The 26,180-nt window shown below is 39.4% G+C and overlaps 1 protein-coding gene across 1 annotated transcript; it reads left to right on the forward strand.

Moving 5' to 3' along the window:
* Window positions 1–1,359: 1,359 nt before the first annotated feature.
* LOC139212263 (uncharacterized protein C14orf132) lies at window positions 1,360–26,103 on the forward strand. Its single transcript, XM_070842773.1, has 2 exons — window positions 1,360–1,445; window positions 23,954–26,103. Exons 1-2 carry the CDS (start codon window positions 1,419–1,421, stop codon window positions 24,188–24,190), a joined length of 264 nt encoding a protein of 87 aa, XP_070698874.1. The 5' UTR covers window positions 1,360–1,418; the 3' UTR covers window positions 24,191–26,103.
* Window positions 26,104–26,180: the final 77 nt, after the last annotated feature.

Below are 26,180 nucleotides of genomic sequence, written 5' to 3' on the forward strand. Positions count from 1 at the left end.
TCAGTATGGCTGAATGGCTGAGCAGCTCCAAAAATGTATGGAGGTGATCTGCCCATTTTAACTTTGGGGTTATAAAATATCTAATCACTCAAATCACCCACTTGCACATACCACCAACACTGGAATTATACAAAGCCGGACAAAATTGGCAAAGTATCCCATTAAATGAGAAGAGATTTTGGAGCCTGGCTGCAAGGATTTCCCTTCCATTCAGCAACAAGAGCATTAGTTGAGGTCAGGAAGTGATGTTGAATGATATGTCCTGCAGTCTGTTAGTTCATCCCGATGTTAGGGCTCTGTGCATATTCCTACATTTTTGCACCTTTCATTAAAAAAACCAAACAAAGATTATTGCTCCTTAGACCTTTCCAGGTGCATGATGGCCCTATACCTACCTATATAACCCCTAGGTGCCTGTAGTGCTGCCCAATTCTTACAAAATAAAACACAGCACTGGCAAGAGCAAATAAAAAACATAAATTAATAAGTAAAGAAATAACAAACTTAGCCCCATTTTCTGCCTCTCATGTATCATCATTACTTTCAGTCTGCTAGTCATCTGTTTCTCTGAAAAATAAATAGCTGTCAATCTTTGAAAACCCCAGAGGTTCATTAAACAACACTGCGTTATTTGGAGTTCCAATATTCTCAAAGCCAACACATCTGGATGAAAACTTTGTATGACATGAACCCAAATTAAAACGCTTTATGATCAGTTACATTGAAAACATTGATGTTAATTTAAATTATTCTGTATTTTCATATATATCTAAATCTATTTTCAGCAACCTGCAGAGGAAACTTAGAGACAGATGCTCTGTGACTTGGATGCAATGATAATGCATGAGAGACACAAACTTGGACCAAACTGCTGTGTAAGATCAGAAGTACTAAAGAGTATGGAGAGGGCTCTGTGCTGTAAATACATCATGTGCCTCCACATGCCAAGAGGACAGTAGCCAAGTAGGAAAAAGACCAGATGATGAGCAAATAATAGGAGAAGAGGCAGGAAAAAGCAAAGAAATAAAGGAGGGCAGGGAGGGAGGGAGAGAGAGAGAGAGAGAGAGAGGGAGGGAGGACTCGCACCTCCTTCGTTATATGTGACAGTTGAGCTCCACAGCCTCCCTCCTCTCATGCCGTCCCTCGCGTCCTCATCTCTTCATCTCTCCGTCCGCTCAGCCTCCTCATCCTCTGCTCTCCGCTACATCTCTCCATTTTCTCCTCCTTCCTTCTTGTTGTTTTGACTCTCCATCTTCTTCGACATGCTCCTCACGTGAAGTCCGCCAACTTGCAGCGCCGAGTGGACGCCGAGTTAGAAAAAATAAAGAAGGCGGCAAATGCTCTGTCGGGGAATAAGAGAAAAAACTACGCACGTTTGCATCTTTCATTGAGTGCCTTGGCTTGAACGGAGCAACAGTATGGATCTGTCATTTATGGCTGCACAGGTGAGAGATTTCTCCTCCTATCTGCCCAAAAATGTCCGAACTTTTTTTTTTCTCTCTTACGTCGTCTATTGATTTCATGGGCGTGGCCGGTCAACACATTCACGTGGCTCTTTTAGATTGTCTGCCCACGTTAATCAAAGTGGCATTTGACACGCAGTTCCATACTCTTGGTAATGGGACTTAAACTGTGTGTGTTGTTGTACTTTATGGTACTTATCCCCCTCTACTATATACTGTAATTTAGTGGCCGATCAGAAAATGCAGTTATCTTTTCAAAGTTCATCAGGCTTTATGTCCGTTGGCCACGTCTGACTTGGACATATTGCACTTTAGTGTGATTTTATGTCAGAAACTACAGCAAGGAATGGTTATAAAAGCATAATACATTTAAACTTGCCTTGTTTGTAGAGGATACCTATTTTATTTAATTCTGATGAAACTTGAAATGTAATTTGGCACTTTAATGACACCAGGTTGATAGGACCATGTTGTTGCATATTGTGTTATTTGTGCCTTGCATGGTAATACACTTGAAAATGTTAACTGATTTTGGCTACATAGAGTAATTGTGTTGTTGCGTATCTGTTTTGGACATGCGTTTTGTTCTTATTAGGAGCTGATGTCATAGTCTATCCCTCCCTCCTCTCTCCCAGTGTCTGGCTGCTTATGGTTTAGCTGGTGCCATCTACTTTACCGTTTTCTGTGCAGCTGATATTAAAAAGGGTTCAGAGCATTATCTTCGCTGCCAATGGGTGTTCTGCGAGCCAGACTATGCCAAATGCTCCCAAATCTTTTTAAATCAAGGACCCCTAAATAGAAATGCATCAGAGCATGGAGCCATCTGAGAGCACATTTTTTATTCAATATAACCTGATTGAAAGAGAGGTGGACTAATAACAGTGGAGAGCATTAAACCTATTCATCGGGTCAGCATTATTGACTATCATTGTGCAAACTTTATTGAGTGAAATAATCACAACCAGTGTAATAATCCCATTACAGTGGCGACACATTGTCTAGAAGTACTTAATGTGCTCTTGTGTATCTATAAAATTGCTGATTAGCAGTGCACAGGAGAAAGGCCTACAGCAACAGACAGCACAGTGAAGGAGGCAGACCGCTGTCAGCCTTTGTGCATGTGGGCAGTCAAGTTAGTCATATTCACAACTGGGAATGGTCAAATACCACAGTATTTGAAACCACTCAGCCGGAGCAGAGTATGTTTCTTCCCTTGACTGTGCATGTAGACGCACAGATATAGAGCCAGTGAAACTAAATCCCAATAAAAAGTGGAAGAAAAGGCCTCCATTACAAGTAATTGTGAAACAATGAAAACAGCATTAGACACCAAGTTTATTAATGGGCATTACGAATCAGAAAAAGAGACATCAAGAATTCAAGAATCAAGAATTAGGCCAAATGTGTCAAATGAGTTGCATTGTCCTACATGTCAGATAGACACAAACCTATATTTTTCTGTCAAATGAATTATCAACTTATTTTTGCTGCTTTAAACGAAACATAACAGGAAATAAAACAGACACTTGAATGGCTTCCACCAGCCACCAGTTCAATGGATAACTTAGCATTTTGCAGGAAAACCTCTAAATTACACAAAAATGTTCACAAAACAGCTAAAATTTAAAGTGCCCACAGATAAAGCTCTAATAAGGGTATTTCGAAGAAAATTGTTAAAGGAGATGGAAGAGTCTTGCCAGTATTTGTTTTATCACAGATCTAACAAAATCATGGATGTACAAATGTCATTTAAACTGTTATGGAGCTGTGCCAGTAGCGGTTGCTACTAGCAACAGATGGTTTGGCTGAAACCAGCCGCAGGTGGCAGACAAACTGTTATTATGGGAGACGACACGTGTTTCAGGCAAGGAGTCATCATCTGGTTTAAATAAGGCCTTGGTTTGCTTCCAGTTCCCCATGACCCCATTACCTTATACTGATTTCCTGCTGCTCTTCCAGTTCCCTTTTCCACAGCATCCAGATACCTTCTCGTCAAAAATGCAGCTCTTTAAGGACGGTAATGGATCATTTTACTGAGGTGAAAATCATTCCAGTGCCCTGAGTCATTCTTGTAATGGTGACTTGTGAATGAAGTCAGGCAAATGTCCCTGGAGTTTTGAAGATTGACTTCACAATGGACGATTTTTTTTGCCCATCCATCTCAGTGTGGCTCTGTTGCCTGCAAATCGTTGGACCTTCGTCATCACTTTGTCTCTAAAAGATGACAGATGCTGCCATAACTGTTCTCTCCTAAAGACAGAGAAAGTTTTTAAAGAACTCCAACTTAGAGGAGCTGCTTGCCGATTTTCTCCCTGCAGCAGAGGATAAAGAATTAGTATTTTGGAGAATGCATTGGTTGTGTTTGCTGCAGTGTATTTAAAGAAAACACATTAAACTCATTAGTGATACATGTTTTTCAGAATTCTAATTTCCTGGAGAAACACAATCTCCAATACATGATCATGCATCATTTGTGCAGCATTATACCAGTTCAGACTGGTAACAAAAATGGCTATTGTTTCACTGTAATTGTCAGACGTCTTTTGTTAAAATGGTTCAGTATGATATCATAGAAGCATGCTGAATAGCTCCCTGCGGAACAATGTGTGGGCTTTTGTGTATGGTGAATGATTTGCATTTGGCAGTGATGCCTCACTGGTTCGAAATGAAAAAGGACATACTTCATTAGGTTGAGAGTGGTGGCATCCTCAAGCATTGCAAAACATGGATTAATAGGTGACAATCACAGTGAAGCTATTGAATACTAATCTTTGAGCAATGGGGTGATTTGTCTTTATCTTTGCAAATGGACTAAATTGAGAAATATTCAAATAACTTCTCTCAGCTCCTTAGAAATGAATATTAAGATTAATTTTTTCTCTTTCCAGACCAACTGCTGGGATTGTTAATCACATCGCGTACCATCTTTGCACCTTGTGCAGGCTGTCACTGTTGAAATTATTAAAATGGCAGATGTTAAGGCATAGAAAATGAGCCAACGTGTTCCCTGGTTAGTAACTGATGTTGAGGTCAAGTTTGATGTGTTGGAGACAGGCTCCAGAGCCATCTTGGGCATTTTGCCAGCGTCAGACCTGCTTCAGCTGACAGATCTGCCATACAGGGCAGCAAAACCCTTAAGGCTCTGTCCATTCAGTACACAGTGACCCACTGGCCTTGGCCTTTTACTCTTTTTTGCATGTCGACACATGCATGCACTCACAGACCTTTGTAAAAAGGTATTACAGGCGCCATCCGATCCCCATGTGTAAGAAAAGGGCACAGAGGGAATGTTAACTCATCACTCCATGTGTATTTACTTCCAGTGATTAGCTGTTCATTGTTGTCTGGACATTTAACTGTTGCATGAACGGCTATAGGTGTGTTGCCATGCTCTCACTTCAGATGTTTTGTCTTTTCATGACAGGCCATCATCGTTTGTCATTACTCTATTACTTATTCAGTGAAGCTGTGGCTCTGAGTCATTCTACCTGACAGGGTTTTCCATCTCCGCTCGTGTTAGAAAGGACAGATGAAAGTGAAAGGATGAGAATGGAGCGAGTGGTTGACAGCCTTAACACAAACAAAGCCATCTGTATTTACCCACAGCACCAGGACTCAGGCTCAGACAGGACTTGTGAATACACTTTAATTCCAAATGATAGAACAATACAGCAAGTGCCGTGCCAGAAAACCAATATGAAAGAGTCAATGATTTTAAAGGTGGTAGGTGTGTTTAATTGAATTAGCCTCATGCTATCAAGTCCAGACACAATCATGCAGGTTTAAAGCAGGTTTTATTTGTAATTTGCAGAATTATTTGCAAAAAGATCTTTAATTGTAATGTCAAAATAAAAACAACTGGACCACATTTACTGTGATATAAATGACAGATAATTGGAGAAAGACAGGCTGGAGACATAGAAGACGCGTTTGTGCACCACTGCCCCCTGATATGATGCCAGATATGGGAATGCAAGTTGAATAGTTCACAGATGAGATTATTTTCCTATTAAACACAGTTTTCGAAATAGCAGCCGCCACAAGGCCTATATCAAGACCATCTTTGCTCTCAATTGCATAAAAAATTCAATTACATAATCATGTTATCTCAGTGTGCATTCCTCATGCCCAGACTGTCCCTTTTAAGAAATAAATCTCCTGCTGTCTATAGTGGAGGCTTATTTGAAGAGTGTAATAATGGCACACCAGCCTTTTCATCTCTAGCAGTTCATTTCCCCTCTGGTCTTTTGTCTGCTTCTTCAGCAATTGGTTTTATATGAAAGCAGTAGTGTTGAGATAGTGAAAACTTGCAACAGCCCCAATTTCCAGCCTTCTTCCACTTTTATGACTCTACAGTCTTGTAAACAGGTTGAGAAAATAACAATCACCTTAAACCAATTAGAAGGAGCTGTGCACAAGAAAAATCAATGCTTTAAAGAGATGAAAAGCAGGTGAATCGGTCTTTGTTGGGTCCATTCTCAGCAGCTTTCCAGGAGCTATTTGAGGATTTGAAGCCTTTTCATTTTAGTGTCATACTCACCTGCACATTCTATCCATTGGTGACTAAATTCTATCATCATTTGGATGAACCGAGCTAAAACGGGCAGAGTGATGTTAAAAAAGAAACCACAATGAGTGAAAATGTTTGTTTTGTCCATCTGTGTGTACAATAAGAATGTGTGGTTTCAAACAGATTTCTAAGAAGAGCCAGTGAGCGACACTAACAAGTAGACCCTATTAATGAGGAAAAAAAAAAGGCTTAAAGTGATGAAGATGGAAACCTGCTCGATGATTTTTAGATTTCATTGGGTTGAAGAAGAGTTCAGGCTCTTCACAGCAGGGGCCACTTCATAGTTTACTCTCACATGATGGATGCAACTCATGTAGAGACATCATGGAATATACTGGAGGCAGAAACATTCAGGACAAACACAATGTCCTGAATTTTGGTTGGAGGTCTGGCTTCCTGTTGCTGATAGTGGAGAGTCACTGCCTGGTGATTTTGTTAAATTTAGTCTGTCCTCTCTAAGTGAGATATATTCATGCATTCTCAGTGGGAGCAACCAGCAGGAAATTGCAGGTCTCTATTTTTTTCCAAATTCAATGTTTGTACCCATCCCCTGCACAGTGATTGTCCAGTCTTAGCTAAGCAGCCAGCAAGGTAACGGCACTGCAGACCTCTCGAGCTTTGGATTTCTCTGAAAGTTGGATGTTGGTGTATTTATTTTGCCTTCTCCAGAACCAAAAATAAAGATAAAGATAAAAAATGACAAACTTCTGACAAAAATCTTCTCTAAAGTTAGACATAAAGGTTATAGCCTACTTATAAGACTAATTAGTTTTACATTGCAATGCAACAACTTTGCAGGTTCTTCATTTTCATGTCTTCTGCATGGATCATCAACTGGTGAGGACCTAGCATCAGTCTTGCTGCACAACATCACGCATAATGCCAACAAGTGCATATTTAAGATCTCTTTACAGGGTTCTCATCCTGAAATGAGTCAGCTGGAAAAATCAGCCAGAGGCAGTCCAACTCACTGAGCTTTATTTGCTACCTAGCTGTAGGTTATCAAATCTACTAGCCTTAGTTGTCTTTTCAGCCATAAAAATTGTCCACGCATGTCTGAAATGAAGGACCCATACTTTCAAAAATGACTTAAGAGTTTAGTGGTAAATCTGCCACCATTATCACTGTAAACTGAATATCTGCAGTGCAAGAACAGCAAGCCTGGTCGCCATAGCAATGGGAATTAAAGGCATTATAACTGCTGTTCAGTTACTGATTTAAGTGAGGGACAGTTGACAGGATACATTGATTGGTGAAAATAATCTGACTCGGCTGCCACGACTATACACAATGTGCCAGTTTCTCCGTGCCGTCTTATCTTACAACGTGTTTGCAGTGTAGACACAAACATCTCCCAGCTGGTTTGCACCTGAAATGAGTGATTGCATATTGAAAGAAGTCCTGGGAAGAATGAAAGGGAACCTTAATGGACTGTGACTGCCAAGTATGAAGCAATAACATCTTTCCTTGATAGACCTAACCCTAACTGCATGATGCTTCCTATGTAACCATCTCTCTATGTTATTCAGCAGGTATGAATTATGAATTCCTACATACATAATCTATCCTCCACTCATCCTGAGAATATTTCAAAGCAGCTTTATTCCCTGTATTGATATGTTTCCGAATGGAAACTGAGTTTTGATTTAGGCTGACTTGGCCTGTTCCACGCTGACGCACTCTTGAAGTTCAAATCTGGATTCAGTCCTTGAGCAGTTATTTTGATGAAAAGGAAACATGGATGCGGATTGTGAGAGTTAACCAGTGGGTGGCTGCTTTGCTTTGGTGAATGCTGGCAAACTGCTGAATGGCAGCAGCTGATTACACACTATTAAGGAGGAAGCAGAGATGGATTATGATTATAGTTAAACATCACCATAGCTGCTGTAATTTATTGGGATCATTATGCATTTTTTGAATCATTAGCATGCTAAACATAACATAATAAAATTATATAAGTGTGTTGTGTAGTGAGCATCCAGCACAGTCTCTCCAGTTTGCCCGGAGATGTCAATTAAAATGTTTTCATCCGTGGGTGCAATTTCAACAAACTACCCCTGTAAGTACAAACCGAAAGAGAAGAAAGGATGATCTCATCTTTGCTTGAACACAAATTTTACTCATAATCTTAAAAGGTGTTTTCAGAATTTCTAGTGCAGTTTTTTCACAATGCGTGTCTGTTTTAACCTTTTGAGCGTGAAAACCCTACAGTGACTTGGCAAACGATGCCAAGAGCAAAACTACTTCTGATTTGATCCGTTTCACTGGACTTTACTCTGAGAGTCTGACCTTGGGTTTGTTTAAAAGAAAGCTGCCCTGAAACTAATGACAGTGTACACGTAGACCTCACTTACCTCTTGTTTAATCTGCAAAGGAGCTGAGGTCACATTGCACATAATGTACCTTAACTTCCAAAGAATGTTGTCGTCCTAAAAGAAAAATATTTGACTTGGAGTCCAAAGGCTCCTTTAAAGGTTTCTGTTATGATCTCATTATATAGCCACAGTTCCAAGAACAATCTTACTGTCTACATAGCATCCCATTATCCTGGATTATGTAACACCCTTCTTATTAGAACTCAATTACTGTATTTCAGTCTCATAGCTCATTTGTGTCACATGTATCTGATCATTTAGGCTACAAATGGACTAGTTTCAATTTCCCTGCTGATGAACTCCACAAAGCGTAAATTACACCCTTCCTCTGTGCTAAACCACAATGTGCTGCTGCTGTTGTCTGCTGCCAGCTGCGGATATTTTATCAGATTTATAGCAGCTATTTTTTGCCATACAGAACTATCCGAGCCTCGGTAAATGCTCCACAGCTGTGATGATGTTTCATATAAAACAAATCTGACTGTGATCTTCTCATTTCGGGTGCTTGCAACTTTAATGCCCAGATGATGAATCAGGCATTTACAGCACAGTCAGTTGTGTTACTTATGGAAATCACTTGGAATGCCCACTGGTATGCATGAGTGGTGGAGAAGTACACTAACTAGGATTTTTCTTAAACCGCTGAATTTTTAATGATGCTTACAAGGAGTTGGGAATCAATTCACAGCTAGAGCTTCCAGCTTTTCTTTGCGGATGCCATGATGTGTTTGAGCCAAATACCATAAGAGTGTATTCACCACTGCGTTAATGCTAACCACGCACCAATCTCGGTAGTGCACATGGATCTATTGTCTCTAAGTTGCCGTTGCGTTTCACTGTTCTCCCCCTGAACAATTTACAGAGGAGCAACAATCACATTAGCCATGAGCTTTCTTGTCATGATTTTGGGTATATTGCTCCTGTTGAAATTATTTTAAAAGTATTGAGCTTCTCCGTGTTGCAACCCAGTAGTGCAATATTTATCTGGTGTGCAGTATGTACGTCACATATCCATTTGGGCTTAGAGCTACTCTGTAAGCAGTATGCAGCACCTACATGGTTGATACTGTGTAGGAAAACCACCAGTGTGTGAAAAGCATCAAAACACTTGTATCATTTTAGCTGCTAAGATATTGTTTTTTCCGCTGGAGATACTAATCAAAGACTATGAACATGCTGTAAATGACAAATTTCACACCTAAGAGTCTTGTTTGCTTCCATGTGTTGCTCTCAGCTTACCCACAAATACAAACATAAACAGGCAAAACTCTGTCCTGACACCCACTTCACTGCTCCTTGTTACATAGAGCCATCTCAGAATGTGAGGGGCACAGAAATCTATGCATTATATAGCTGTGATTTATGGTCAGTGTTTCTGTGTGTAAATGCATGTAATCAGATGAAATGACTTTTTTCTTCAAAGGAATAATTAACAAATGGCTGTTGTGTACATGTGTTTTGTCACATTATCTATAAACATCATAACAAACATGTCATTCCTTGGTGCTTCATACTGTACACGCACACACTAAATAAATGCATGTGCACACATATACAGTAAAAATATAAAATCTAGACTGAGGGCATGCAAAGTCTGGGAGCACTGCTGAACTGTTACAATATGTGAAAACACTGTAACTAGGCCAACATGGCACTTGCGTGACAAATTCATAACACCCCACACCGTCCCCCTCCTCCCACAGGGGAAATACATACTGTAACCATTCATAAATGCTAATGCCAACCTGCAGCGGTATATACAGCAGTGTAGCAGCTACACCAGTGTAAGCAGTGACATACTAATTTAATTTTACAGTAGTTGTGTTGTTATGCTGATGGCAATTTACACACCAACATTACACAGAAACATTGGAGCTGATTAAGAAATTCACTTCAGCAAAGACAGTGGGCCTTTTCCAACAACATTTGCCTCCTCTTACCCTAAGCCTTTCTTGCATTTTTCTGAGTGTTCATCGGATTCAGCAAACGCTCTTAACTGGCTCGTTTCAGCCTGATGAATGCACCTGCTCACGAGGAGTTGCCCGTGGTGAGATTTCATCATTAGATTAATCACACCCTTAAAAGATGCCACGTCAGGCTGCCTGTTCCACTCCGTTGGTGAGCAACTTTGAGTCACAAAAGATTTTTTTCCCCATCTTTTTACTTTTTATTTTTTGTCAAAATCACTTCCTCCTCCTATTCCTTTGTGAATTGCATTGTGGGAAAATTAAGTAGTTTTTAGCATGCATACTCACTTTTGAGCATACTTAATTTAGCCTCTTTTCCATTGTGAATAGAAAGACATACTCAAAAAAGGCTTAGAATTAATATGGAAGTGGGATACAGCTTTTACGCAACTTCTTTGCTTTAACGGAGGGGATAATTAATCATGTTTCTCCATGAGATTGACAGTTTGTGACAACAGCAAGCAGGCTATTACACAAGAGAGGAACAGAACAAGGTGAAAATAATTGTCAGGGCGTTTTATATGTAAAAATAGAGTTAAAAAAAACCCACAACAATACCGGAAGGAAAGCTCAGAGGAATTGAAACGTGTTATGCTTAATTTATATTTGAAACGAAGAGTGGTGGGTCATATGCGTCTACAGCATTAGCTGAGGGTTGCCATAAACTGAACAACAAAAAAAGACTGCAGTGTTTGATTGGCTGAACAGAGAAGTGATTTGTTTTATTTGTAACATAAATATAATAGAGTATTTCGGGGATACACACAGGATTCTAATAATATTAAGAGAAGATAGAGGATAAGTTTGCTGATACTAATTAATGAGTGTTATCCATGGATGTATAAAGAGAACGGCGAATGGGCTCAGTGACTTCCCAGGCACCTGGATCTTCTGCAGTGTTGGACCCTGGAACATGCGCACTAGCGTCTTGGCCCTGCTATGCTGTCTAGTTCTCTGCTATAATTAATGGGGATAAAATGATTTAATCGCGTGGCTCCTTTAGAATTTCCAAATGTTAAAGGACCAAATGGATCAAATTCTGATGGGAAAATGAGTAATTATGTGGGGGTCGTGACTCGCAAAAAAATGTATCTGCTGATTTCCAGACGTCTCTTTCACACTATAAGTCTATAGGAAAAAAAAGTCTTTTTGGGCCCAATAACATCACATGACGGACACCATTGTTGTAATTACATGGTTTGACCTCTATATAAAATTGGCTTTGAAACCTGGTTCACTTCCTGGGGGCTTGGTGTTACCCTTTATTAGATGTACTAAACTCTTATTGTCCATCAGGTTTTGTTTTTGGAACATAAAAGTTACCCGACTACAAACACTTTCAAATACTATGCTGCAGCGCAGAACAGTAAGCACCTTTCCTATGTACAGTATGTGTGCCTCAGTCTTGTGTGCACTTTTACTTCAAAGAATACTGTATTTGCAAGAGAGTGTGAGAAATCCCTACCATCTGGCTCTCATTTCTGAGTAACCCCTACTGCCTTTCAGTCACATTTCCCAGCAGAGTTATCTTACATAGAGACGCAGTACCACAGTGTATGTCGCTGTGAATAAGAGCATCTGCCAAATGCTATAAATGTAAATATGTCATGGTATGTGGAGTCATGCAGATCACTTTAGCTCTGGAATACAGGAATGAATCATTCAGGATATTAAAGAAGAGTAGCTGCAGAAATATGTGAATACAAGTAACTGAGTAAAAAAAAAAGAAAGAAGCTGAGGAAGATGTAGCAAATGCTGTCGCACTGAGTGATTTACAGTAAGTGTGGCACTGTAATCATACATATTGCATGCATGCCATAAGAGACTGCAAGAGTCAGCTGTAAAGTTCCTCATAAGGCACCTTTATACCATTGTCTGATCATTTCCAGCAAGATGAAAGACATTAAAACAAGAGTTAAAACTGGATCGGAGAACAGATATAGTAGATATTATACTAGTTATAATTTAAAAAGGACAAGGAGACATGAGGTGTTATACTTCTTGAGGAGATCACTTTTGAGCCTACATGAGATGAGGGGTGACTGCCGGTCTGAAGTCATTGCAGCTTCGGGGAGCCAGGAGGGAAGAGATTTGAGAACAGTGATGACAAGGTCAAGGCAGAGAGAGCAAGAAGAGTAGACTGTGGACGACAGAGTGAGGTCTTGCATCCAGGACTGAGCCACTGAGCTTGGTTTGGGTTGGAGGTGAACACAGATCTCTTCTCAGCCTTGTAGAGTTTTGAGGAGAGAAAAGTTATACGAGGTGAATTTGAGGAAGTTTGGATGAAATGTTGTCGCTGCCATTTTGCTGATGCTAGTCACTCTGTATTTTAATTTGCAGTTGCGCACTTTGATTTTACTTTTAGCTCTACCAATATTGTGTTCACACTAATAGAGCTACCTTTCTTGAAGGTTCTTCAAACAGTAGCTTTCTTCTTTGCCAGTACTAAACCAAAAGGAGTCATATTATGCATTTCAATGAGATGCTGAAAATAGTCTCCAGAGCACATGACAATATTAGCATTATTAAGCAGTGTTGGATGTATTCTTTGCTTCTTTAACTCTACAGCAGATTAGTCCCTATAGGCAGAGCGCATCCCTCTGTGTAAAACCTGCTTTTGATGCTGTTAAAAATAGTTTTCTATACTAGAAATGACACAGAATGGAGTTGAAAATTGTGTGTGTGGTTTTAAAAACCACCTTTATACACAAATGTTTGCTAATGTGAACAGTAATCCTGAATTATCATTCTAAAAATATGATAGTTGTCATAGTCGACACAGTCGATGGTTGAACTGGAATGAGAGGCTTTCATCCCCAGAGCGGCTGGGCCATGGGACGATTTGCCATGATGATTATATCGCCTAATGACTATTTACAAATGGCAGTCGTCTGTAGAATGTGTACATATGAGCTGGACCGAGTGGCACCATCTTAAGGCCTGAGCAAAAGATAAGCAAAGACAGCGAAAGAAGTTTTCAATCATTATATTGCTTTTCACTTCAAAGATCACTGTGAATTGGGATGTTTCTGCTTGCTCTGTACATTGAGAGTGGGTGCAAAGCAGGGGCACCTCCCTCTGAACCAAGTCTTACATGAGTGGAGATTCAATTAAGGGCTTCCATCTCTACGCCTGAAATTTCTCTGTATTGCACAGTGAATGAGCTGGGATGGATGGAGCCTGGGGGGGGGGGGGTCGGCTGACACAAGCAACAGATACACTTAAAGTGTGATCTTTTCCCCCACTAAGGCAGCTTTCTTACACATCTTTTGAAAAGCTCCTCAGATACTACATCTCTAAACAAATTGGCTATAAAAAAAAAAGTGCATGATTAGATACTGTATTTGTTTGTATGCATTAGTCTCTAAACAGGTCTTTATTTTATGTTTTTACATTTTTGAGAATCTCTGCAACACTACGAGACTTGTTTCCATCAACTCCCTTATGATTTCCAATGCAAAGCAAAGAAATTACTCTAAAAAGACATATCCAAACACACAATATATTCATTTGATTTTGTGACATTTGCTGCTTGTTTGCACCTGTTCATGTGGTTTTAATGTAGACAGATTTTTAAACCCCATACATGTTCAGCCATATTCAGCCCATATTTGTTCAGTTACTATGCTTTGATTTTAAGTTATGCCAATTTTAGTATCAGAGAGAATAAACTAAAGGCAAACCAAATATAGCAAATAACCCAATTCCCACCAAACCACAAAGGTGTAGACCAGCCAGGGGAGACAAACAGAGACAGAGCCTGACCCTGAGCTTATAAAGGGTAGTGTGTAATCAGCACAGGTGAGCCAAATCTTCCTGATGAGCGTCAACTCTGCCCTCAGGCTCCTGCAGGGGAGAAGCACATTTATTAAAAACCTGCACTTAGAATGAAGACTGTGTAAAGAATAATCAAACTACAGTGGATTTCACTGGCCAGACATTGAATGCACATGAGCCAACAAGTCCAAATGTCTCCCATGAATAAAGTCTGTTCGCTGTTTGCTAACATGTTTCTTGGCAGAGGGAGAGCCAATGAAAAATCTTCCACTGGGGCCCATCATAACTAGCAGCTGCCACTGACGCTGAAAAGACATGAAAAGAGGTAACATGTGACTCCACTGGGTGTGTTTTAATTTAAATTGCTCACTATGTAAAATATATGAGCACGCTGCATGGTGTGCAATACTGCACAGCAAGAAATCTCTGTTGCTATAGTATGATGTGTACTTTGGTGTAAACTGTGCCATGAAACACATGCTGCACATAATCCAGTTAATGCATATTTAACATGTCTGCTTCTGTGAGCAATAAATGGCCCAGGCTTCAGTGGAAAAGCATTTATCTTGAGATTTTGAAAGGTATCTCGAAATAAATATGTGAATAGTTAATATATATTGTCAAAGTTTAAATCTACCAAAATAAAATAGTAATTCATTTTAGTGCAGGGATTTGGCATTGCAAAAGAAGCATTTTCACGATTAATCAACCTGTTAGATGAGTAATAACCCAGAGTTTCCTGAAAAAAGAGCCCACTAAAGGTTATTCATCATATCTCTGACACTATTGTAAGTTATGCACGTTTTTAAGTCAGTAACTCCATGTTAAAAAGCTTGAATGATTGTCCCCTACATTGTAGTTGTATAAAGCAGGAGTAAGTCCTGCATTTTAGCCCAGAAATGAAAATTTTAAAAATGCATCTCTTCAAACAATTCTTCTTAAAAAACACCGCACAGATGAAGAGAGAAGACAACTCCAGAGGAGAAAGAGAAAAGTTTTCTTGTCAGATACTTGATATTTAAAATAACAGAATAAATTAATGAATAAATAGAATACTTGAGGAAAAGACTTTCAGGGCTGACAGTTTAATGCCAGTGGTGCAGAGTCTGTGATCTGGGCTTCCTAATGCCTTGTTTTGGGGAGAAAATGCAGTCAGTGCAACTTCTGGAAGATAAAAGACCTGAATCGTCGTCAAAATGTCAAAAGTCATTTAATTTTCCAGTACCATTTACTCTTCCCTCTCTGTAGGTCTGTCTGACTGTCTGTCTGTCTGTGCTGTGTTTTAGACACTGCTGACAGTTGTAATGTTCAGTTTTTGTATTTCTGTCTTTATTCCTGTGTGAACTTAGTCTTTGCAGCTTGGGGAGTCACAGACCAAAGCACTGCAGACTCAAACATACACTTACACATGTCAAGAGCCAGACACGAGGACAATAGAGACTTCAGCTCTCCAGATTTGTTCTCTCATCTGGCACTGCTTCTCATCTGGCAGGAATAAGGAATCACTTGTGGTGAATTTTAATGTTACATCGCTGACAAATTTAACTTCATCTCAATCTTCATTTCAAGTCATCACGCAACTGCTAATTAGCAGCGTATATCTGTGAATAACCAGACCAGATGTGAACATGCATTATTTTCTACACTTGTCATGTTTTATAGAAATGTTTTTTGTAGCTTTCATTCTTCATTCCTATTTTTTTCACAGCTATGAGTGGAGATAATGTATGAAAAGTGAGCTCTGGTACACCATTGGGAAAAGATCCATGAAGGTTATACATTTACCATTCATAATATTAAAGAAGTATAATAAATTCTCCCGTGCTTCACAATTTTCACTGAGCTGACAGATTGACCAGCGTGTCAAGCAAGGATCACTTGGTCTAAACTTGTTCTACTGAGTTCTAAGATTTATTAAAAAATGCTGCTGGGCTACTGAGACTGGGAAAATCAATGAAGGCACAGCTGTAAATCTGACCAGCAGGAACCAAGCCTGAATACTAGAGGTTTCACCACTTCTGTGTGGGTGAACAAGCCTCCTTAAAACCTGAGTAAATCTCCCTCTAGATTTATGGCAAGACAAGGTCAATGTGCTTCACACCAAATCTATTGTTTTCACTAAGTGGCTGCTATTGTATAGAAAGAGTGGCTACTTTGTTCTGCAAGTCGCTGCCTTTACATGTAGAGATTTGTTCCTCAATACTGTAATCCCCTTTTATTTATTTCCCTGATCTGCGGTGTCCTGAATTGTACGTCCACTAGGTTATAGTTAACACTCCTGTCAAAAAAAAACTGATGTCATCTCTTATCCTTTGGGAAAACTGAGATGTTGTAACTTTGTGTGTGTGTGTTTTTTTTCTCAACACAGGAAACAAACAAAAAATAGAGATAATGTTTGTTGTTTAATTTGAGCATCCAAATTGAGAGTTGAGTGAGGTGTATGTCTGCGTGTATGAAGTGCCCTCTCAAATTCAAGTAGTCCGTTGCACATACATTCTGTCTGTCTCATTTTATAGATGTGAAAAGCGATTTGACACTACAGCATGTCAGTGGTGACGCAAAATGGCAATGATTTATAAGTGTCCAAACTTAACGAGGGAGTGATTTTGGACAAGATGTCTGTGCACACCAGACATAAACCAGGGAGACACCAGACAGACATCAACCAGCCTAGTGCGGTATGCATCCATTTTTTAAAAAGCAGTTATTTTCCAACTCCCAACTCCACACATGAATTAAATATAAGATATTTTGTTCAGTGATTCTCTTACAGCACCACTGTGATACCACAGCACTTACAACAGGAGTTTTTCCAAGTTAAAATAGTTTCTCCCTGCATTCACACAAGCCCACCTGACCATTAGCCCAGTCAACTCTTGGACACTTTGATGTCTTATTTAGGTATGATTAGATTTAAATATTTCTATCATATTAAGATTTCCATGATTTAACTGGCTTTTTTGGTTGGATTGGTTGTTGCCAAATGGGCTTCCTGTGATAGCATAACATTTTCTAATGTGGTACACAAATATGTGGTAGCTACTAAGAAATGAGCGAGGAACGAATCAGGAGTGGCCTGATAATCAATTAATCATTTATGAGTAGTTCCTGAATAACTCAATTCCTCATTACTTCATGAATTCTTCTGCTTGCTTACTTCAATCCACATTTCACATCATAACTCAGTTACTCGGTATGATGTACCATTGACTTTGGGATGCACAATCATTATCATTATCTGCAGTTCTCTATTCAGAGTTATTCAAAACTCAATGATCCATTAATTTTCTATCCATAAATGATCAATAATTTTTAGTATCGTTTAAGTGTTTCACCAATAGTTTTCAATGAGCATTAACTTGGCACTGCAAGTTTGATTTGATGTTTTGATCTACATAGTGAATCACTACTGTGACAGCAGGGTGGTGATTGAGTGCTGAGGCAGTGAGTGGACAGAGAGCTCGTCAGAACAACAAGTTACATCTGTGTGCAATTACGTGTGTGTGTGTGTGTGTGTGTGTGTGTTTTGAGTAGCTGCTTTCAGCTGGCTGAGAAATGCCTTGTTTGGACAGGATGGGCCTTTATCTTCTTCATATTTTTTACAGAAGACATTTTGACATGTCACAATAAGAAAAGCACAGGTGTGTGTAATAAGATCAATGATGGCTAAATTCCATTTATGTGCTTTGTTTTCAGTGTCCTGGTGTTGTGCATGCTGGCTCATTGTCACACTGTCACGACTCACTGGGATACTTAAATTGTGCAGAAACATCATTATTTGTCAATAATCTCCTTGCTTTTTTTTTTTTTTTGAGGATGATGTGTGTAATTGAATATTTTCATGGCTCCTTTAGTGAATTCCACCATTTCTTAGTCATAGACATGTTCTGTGTTGTTTTTATGTGTTTGCTTGTTTTTATGAAAATTGCCAGGGCTGTGGTGATGTGGCAAGAAAAGAAGACATAATGCAAAGAAAGCCATAAGAGGCTATGGAAAGCTCTGGATTAAAGCTTGCATGCAAATAAAAATGTGTGTACATAGAATACAGTTTGTCACATTTATTTGAATAACTTCAACAATTACAAAGCATTTTTAAATCACCTTGTAGTTCAGAAAGTTGAGCTAACACTCATGGATTATACATCTTTTTCGAACAGCAGTGACAATGAACAACAGATGCAGCTGTAAGGCATTAATAATGATGTGTAGTGTTGGGAGGACTAAAACTTTCTAACTTGCCCTCGAGAGAGAACTACTGTTTTACAAATATACAGAATATAAATTTTTTTTATAGCGGTAAATATTATCAACACCTGAATAAATTCAGAAGCACAAAAAAATCAGTTCATTTTGCGGAAATTAAACCTCTTTTTGTGGTTTTTCATGTGTTTCTATTTTATAGTGACCTGTTATATGGCTAAAGTATGATTTCAAAACAAAAAGATCCTGAAAAACCAAAGATGAAATCAAATGAAGATAAATGGAAAACCCACAATAGCACCCGCCCGAGCAGTTCTGTCAACAGAGAAGAGATGGCTGTGACAGATGAGAAAATCAACAGCTGTGTGTTTTCATTGATTGTGCGTGTGGTGTCGAACACAAAGTCCATTCTTTTCACAACAGGGGTCGCCCTCTGTGCCTGTTTTCCCCGATACAGTTTGTTCTTCTGAGAACATCTTAAAGTTTTGTTCTCCACAAGGACCCAAGTATCGATTCAGATTGGAGACTGACCACATCTTATCCCTGAGTGCTCCAAATCAACTTGTTCTCTCTGATTTTGTCTTAACAGTTTGAGTGATTTTTGTGGTGAGATATATGTTTTGGTTTTCACCGCCATCCAAAGACGTTCATTTAGGTTTTGCTTGTTTGTTCCAAAGTCATTTCGCTGAGCACTTACTGGTGGTGTCATCCTACAGGAGGCAATTAAAGTCCATTCTTTTTCACAGTTACTGCGATCATCCGTCTACAATAGCACAGCTCTAGGAACAGCTGCGACGAATAAATCAAACCTGTGAGAGCAGAGCAGGTGGAATCGCACAGTGTATCTTCTACCCCATAGATTGGGGTTTTGCATTGTGGAGCATTGCACAGGTGTAGGCATCGCTCAGAGCCAAGAAAGCTTGAAATATGCAAGTCAGGAAACATCTCTGGTGTGAGATAAGGGAGGGAAGTTAGTTTCCAGATGACATCACACAAGTGATTGAACTAGCTCTTTAATCGCTTTCATTTCACTCATCATGTACGATATCAATTCCGAACTTCAGAGATGTGAAGTATGGAGGATATTGATGGATTGCAAATATAAACAGTAAATGCTTACGTTTACTGATATGCAGCCATGCAGATACTTTGGGACTCCTGCCGCCACCCCACAACAATGGAGTTGTTGCCTGTAATTTTGTGCTGCTCAAAGAACTGAAAACAGTACACTTGAAAAATTTAGTGGCTGCATGTCTTTCCAGAAACAATGTTCTGGTTACCTCAAATAGTCCACAGACCTCACTCTCAGTACATTTTTAAAGCTTTCCAAAATCAGTGTTTGTACTAAAGCTACCCTATGTCCACACATAACACAATTTTTTGTCTTACATGTAGTCTTTGGCTTTGATTAACCTGTGAACACTTAGTCTCTTCATGCATCTTGGGTGCACCTGGTAGCTATCGGCTATCCAAAGAGTCAAGTGTAACACATCCAAGAAGCATTTGAGATGGGCTGACATCCAATTGTTCAAATCCTGTGAAGACAATAAAGCTTTTGTCTCTGTCATGGTCTTAAAGTACAATTTATCCATAAGGTAATGGATTGGTTTGGCTAACTAGCTAAACTGTTATAGTTGTAACTAAACTGCAAAAGAAGAAGTTATTCTTCTGTCATTTGTGGCAGCTGATTTGCATGTAACCTGGGAAAACCAAGAGGATCGGCTAATGGTGATCTATGTGGTGTAAATGGGGCCTCTGTAGTATAAGTTAGCGCTACCATTCCACTGTTTAGCCAACTAGAGTAATCAGCTACAAATGATCACTAGAAGCCAGTATGGTCTGTTTCCAATTAGGGGCAGTAAATTAAGGACATTTCTAATCTAAAGACATGGAATCACAGCTTTCTCCTTTGTTTACCTGTTTGCCTCATTTCAGCAGGCAATTCCAACTGCTAGGTGGACTGATTTACACTAAAATTTGTCTCCTGAAGTGATTCCTCCCAGAGCTGGGAAAGCTAAGGAAGAAATTTATTACGAAAGAATAAAAGGTAAATGTGAACTTCAGGAGACTCATCTCAAACAGACTTCCCAAGCTTTCTGTGTGGATGTGCCTGTTGAAGCCATTTAGCCTGTAGTTTACGGTCATGCTGGATAGGTGAGAGTGTACGGTTTCCAGGAAACTGTGGTCAGTAGTGTAACTTTATTACGGAAGTCACTCATCCATGTATGTCAACAAGCATGGGTTTACTGGCAGTAATGCTTAGGGCATGACCTTCGCTGCCCACATAAGTGCTCAGATGCTTTGGGATGCTCCCTCTGCAGGTCTCTAGTTCCCTCTTTTCCATTAGTGCTCAACTGCTTGCTGCACTAACCTCATGTGCATGATTGACATGGGAGTTGTGGGCTTGGATGAATGGATAGCGGAGCCAGTCCCTTGAAGAATCATGATATACTACTGAAATGTAATCAGAACACCTATTTATATACATAAGCACATCATCTCTGCCAAAAATAGCAAACCTGGGCAATCAAATATTTAGACTCAGGCTTACTACAAGAATACTTTTGCACACATCCCCTTCATTTCATATGGTACACTTCCCCGTCTATGCAAACAGCTCACTCCTGTGGACAATGAGCTACTTATAAATAAAACATAAAAATAAAGAATGCAGACAGGGTTGAGAGCTTCAGTTATCGTCCGACTGAACGTTAGATTAAGCAGGATGCAGCTCTGAATGCAGGATGAGGTTTTCAACATTGTGGTGTTTGGAGATCACAGTGTGGCATGATTTTAAAAAATAGAAATAAGATCAGCAGCATGTTAATGAGAGAGGTTACACAAGCTCTGTCAAAGTAACAGGTAGAGTTCAAAATTACCTTTTTAAAACAAGATTTAAATACGGGTAAACATTACAATGCAAACAAATAACTTTTCCTGCCCCTATGTATAAAACATAGCCAATATTTCGTAATCATGCATCCAGAAATGAAGGACATTCCATTAAAATGTGTAGCATTTTACATTTTGATATAATTAGCAATAAAAAACAGATATTTAGATTTGTAATTTTAGTTTTTTCTTGGGTATAGCGTCTTGTCAATAGTTGTCCATATAATTGCAATAATATATGTATGTGTGTTTTATTGATGATTGAATGATGATGATTAAATATGTATGTTTTTTTGCTGTGTCCAATATTTGAATATTTGACTTTCTTGTTTTGTGTTTTATTGCCTCTGTACGCAGGGAAGGAACCATATGTTGTTGAAGAAGGTTCTGATAAACATTTGCATTCACTCTGCCATGTAGCTGTATAAGAGGCCCAACTCCTGCTGCAGAAAACATGCCCCAAACCATGACACTTCCTCCTCCACCTTTCACTGACTTCTTTACACACTTTGGGTTCAGTCTTTCTCCAGTTTGTCGCCGAACATAATGTTTCCCATCGGACCCGAATAAATTAAACTTGCTTTGGACTTTCAGTCCAAATGCTCTTAAACGTAGAGACACTGTATGACGAGACAGATCGTTACCCTGTTCAGCGCTGAACTTGCGAGCAATTCAATTCAATTCAATCAAGGAAATTAGCACCAGGTGCCAGATTAACACCAATAACTGGGAGGTATCTGAAAGTGTTCTCTAATTTTGATCAGTGTGTTTTCTGCAAAATAATGTTTTTTGTTGAAATGCCTTAGTTATTTTGTGGGAAAAGTGTTCTAGTAGCATGGTATAGACACGACAAAAAGTCCTTTAACTGTTGAGCAGTGAAGATGACATTATTTCAGAAAAAATCAGTTGTTTATAAATTGTTCTCTAATTTTGATCTCCAGTGTAGTTCTCATTGTGTATTTCTTAATTAGTGATTGTTTTTTTATGTTTCTCACCCGGGGAAGATTAACCAATCTCATCTCTTTGTCATCACAGAGCCTGTCAGCCTGTTGGTGCAGTATGCTTATGTGTGTGGTGACCGGTTTTAAACATGATGATGATCCAATGGGAAATATATTGTCCATTCAAATACATTTTGGGTCTCCCATTGAAGCTGAATCCTGCATGTGATGTTGGATTCACTTTTTGATATGAACCTGCTATATTAGAGAAATGTTAAAGCAGATGAAAGAGGCTCTGTTGCGGGAGGAATCATCAGTTATAGTGAGTGAGTGGGGGGCAGGGAGACCTAGGTTGCTGGACTTCATGCATGCCTGTCTGCCTTCATCATGCTCATGTGAACAGCAGGCGCTCCACAGGATGTGTCATGTCATTATTCACCACCAGGGGCCAATGAGCGCAGAGCAGCACAGTGCTTTCTAAACAGTGTTTTCCCCTGTGCGAGGGAAGACCTGAAGAGTGTGTGTGTGTGTGTGTCTGTCTGTGTGTGAGTGAGTGAGTGAGTGAGTGAGTGAGTGAGTGAGTGAGTGAGTGAGTGAGTGAGTGAGTGAGTGAGAGAGTGAGTGAGTGAGTGAGAGAGAGAGTGTGAATGTGAGCAAATGAGCAAGCAAGAGAGAATTTCTGTGTATGTGAGCGCTTGACATCCCTCCGAGGTATTTTTAGCATTGTTTTCAACATCTTCAGCAGAGTCTGTTTTCCAATCTGAGTGAGGTACGGATCTCTCATGCATTTCCCAATCCTTATATGGAGACACACACACGTAAAATACTTGCACACAAACACACACACACATGAGAGCATTCAGTTGCTTCTGCTCTAATGGCTAACCCTCACAGGGCTCCAAATGTCCCAAGCAATAAATCATTTTCACTTGCCACATCTGAAATATTCATTCCATGTTAATCAAGCACTACCTCCTAAATACACACACATGCTAAGACACACACGCGTGCACACACACACACAAACACACTCACACTCGATGTGTGTGAGACTGAGTGGGACCCCGCATGCCTTTGTAGGAAACCTTGTAACCATTTACTAATGATGCCGTGATGCAGTTACCTCTCATTTCTTTTAATATGGCACTCAGACTTGCTAATGCATGACCAATAGGAACAAATCGCCCGTGCCATGATTGTCAGGAAAGGTTTGAATCACTGCACTATGATTATAAAGTGGTTTGTTTTTATCAAGTTTAAATGATTCCTATTTCAACAAACCACCACCGTCAAAAAATGCAAAGTCACTGAGAACAGTGTGTTGCAGTGCTTTGAGCTAACATTATGTTAACATGCTGCTGTTTAGCAGACTAGGTTCACATTCTAAATTAAGTTAAGTTAACTTTTTAAGGGAATCAGCTTACAATGAATTATAGTGCAGGGAATTAATGACCCATGAAATAAAGGTTTTATCAGTCTATTTCATGACAATTTATTTGCTGTTTTAAAGCCTCTCCCCGCTGCCAGGAATAACATTTTGATAGAGAAATACTGAATGCATCATTTTGTTGGCCTTAAAAAGTACTGGAATAATAACTACCACATGTAAGTTTTTAACTGTAGATTGTAGCCAGTGACTGGAAAAATGAAACCTGAATGACAAGATGTGAAATGTCTCATGTCTCATACTTTCTTCCTCTAATGCAGGGTCACTAGAAGTGCCAAAATTGAAATATATTTTAACCATTCTCCTTTCTCTCCCACCTAGATCCCAGTTATGACTGGAGCCTTCATGGACTCCTCACCAAATGACGATTACAGCGGCGAGCACTCGCTCTTCAACTCCTCGGCCAGTGTCCACGCCGCTGCTTCGGCCGCCTCGGTGCACGGCCAGCAGGATGAGTCGCAGTCCATGTCCAGCGATGCCATCTGGCTTTGGATCGCCATCGTCGCCACCATCGGAAACATTGTGGTGGTTGGCGTTGTCTACGCCTGCACTTTCTAATGAACATATGCTTACAAAGACAAACACGCACACACACACATTCTGTTTTTTGTGGAACTCTGGACCCCTGAGTGAGGCCACGCTTTGTAAAATGACACACACCCCCTATGTCTCTCTCTTTCTCTCTCTCTCTCTCCCTCGCACTTGGCTCTTGGATCAGTTTGGGCCCCTGAGGTTGTGGAAGTTGTGATGCTAGACAATGACATATAGAGTACCATATTTCTTCGTCAGAGGGATGGACTGGGACTTGGCTGCATTTGTCAGCACCAACTGCTTTTGGATGCTACAACTGGAAGATTGAAAAGAAGCTTTTGTGTTCGACGGCTCCTTAGTTAAAAACAGAAACATCAGACCTGCACACTCAAGCAAGAATCAAAGGAACTTGTTTTTTTCATTCTTAAGTTTGTTTCCATGTTTCTCCTCTGACAAGACTCTCACTTGTAATGCAGAGATGAGAATGGAGATTAAATGGGGCTTAAGATTCGGGTTGATCCAGGCCATCTTAAACATCCACCAGATAGTTGCTAAGCAATTTAGGGCAGGGCTGTTTAATTATGCGGCTGAACAGAGATGGTGAATGTTAAAACATTTAGAAAGTACTGGAATTACTTTCATGTCAGACAGCCCTGAGGCCCAGGACGTTAGAGCTTATTTAAGAACTAATTTGTGAATGAAACATGGTAGGGACACTGATCATCAGTGTATATAGTGTGTTTCTAAACTATTTCACAGAATGAAAACAAAAAGTAGGACTCTATCACTGAACTGCTTTTGGTACACATTAGAAATCTCATAGATCTCATTTCTGCAATGCTAATGCAATTATAAACAATAGATGATGACTTCATGATTAGATGTGTTGTGTAAAACTAAGTCAACCCCTTGGAAATGAATGGTCTTATTGTCAAATATTTACAGAAAATCTAATTGTATTGTCATGGTCTGTTCATTTCTGTTCAGATATTATCTACAGATGTTAACAAAATGTAATTAGAAGCACAAATTGCAATATGATGTAGCCTATACAATGCACCTAAATATTTTTTGTAGTTGTTTATTTACAAGTTGAATTAATATTGTCAGCAACAGAAGATGGAAGTTCCAAATAATACAAATACGTCAGATCAGATGTGGAAAATTGGTAAATGTGTGTGTTCAAAGGTGATTTAACATTGACAAGATCTTTGGTGATATTGTGATACATGTACGCTAATGTGAGTGGGGAGAGGATGCCTTATTTTGAAATGAAATGTTGCAGTATATGTAAGCTGTCTCTCCAAATTTGTCGCTGTTCAGTAAATTAGTTTTTTTTTTTTACTTTGGAATCTGGGGGCAGCTGTCTGTCTCCATGGCAACTAATCTTAGGTCCTAATTGGGAACAACAACTTTGCTCTGAGACTCAAGCATTAACCTTCAGCCACAGATGCAATTTATTCGGGGCATTTAACAGTTACTTCCACACAAAGAAAATAACACATTTTACTGCAACAACCACAACTATTACATCTGATAACCTTTGAATGTTTGAACTTATTAATTAACTTGTTAATTATTTGTGCTTTGCTTACACCGTTTTATTTCCCTTTTGAGGACAGCAAGCTCGGAGAACTGATATAAATGTTAATTTTTCCAAGTGTGCATTCAAAGTCAGCAAGTACTTCTTATTTGTCTGCAAAGTGATCATTCTTTACCTCACAAAGGGACTGATCTGTATATCTTAGACAGAGAGGAATGGAAAGAGAGAGCTTTGTTTTCTTATATTTCTTCTGGTTTTTAGGAAATAATATTAATGTGCTTTAGGTTAAAACATACAAACCTGTCTTGTAAACACCATACATGTTCAGATGGTCGTACACTGCGAATTACAATAATAGCTTACTATGTCAACTGTACCAGTGTAGAGAGAAATTCAGACACACAATAGTCTAATCTCTGTTATCATGAGTAAACTTCTACAATGTTCATAGAAGGACTTTTGAAGTCTGTTATT

Source organism: Pempheris klunzingeri, chromosome 13 (genome assembly GCF_042242105.1).
Source record: "Pempheris klunzingeri isolate RE-2024b chromosome 13, fPemKlu1.hap1, whole genome shotgun sequence".
In the NCBI taxonomy this organism is placed as follows: domain Eukaryota; kingdom Metazoa; phylum Chordata; class Actinopteri; order Acropomatiformes; family Pempheridae; genus Pempheris; species Pempheris klunzingeri.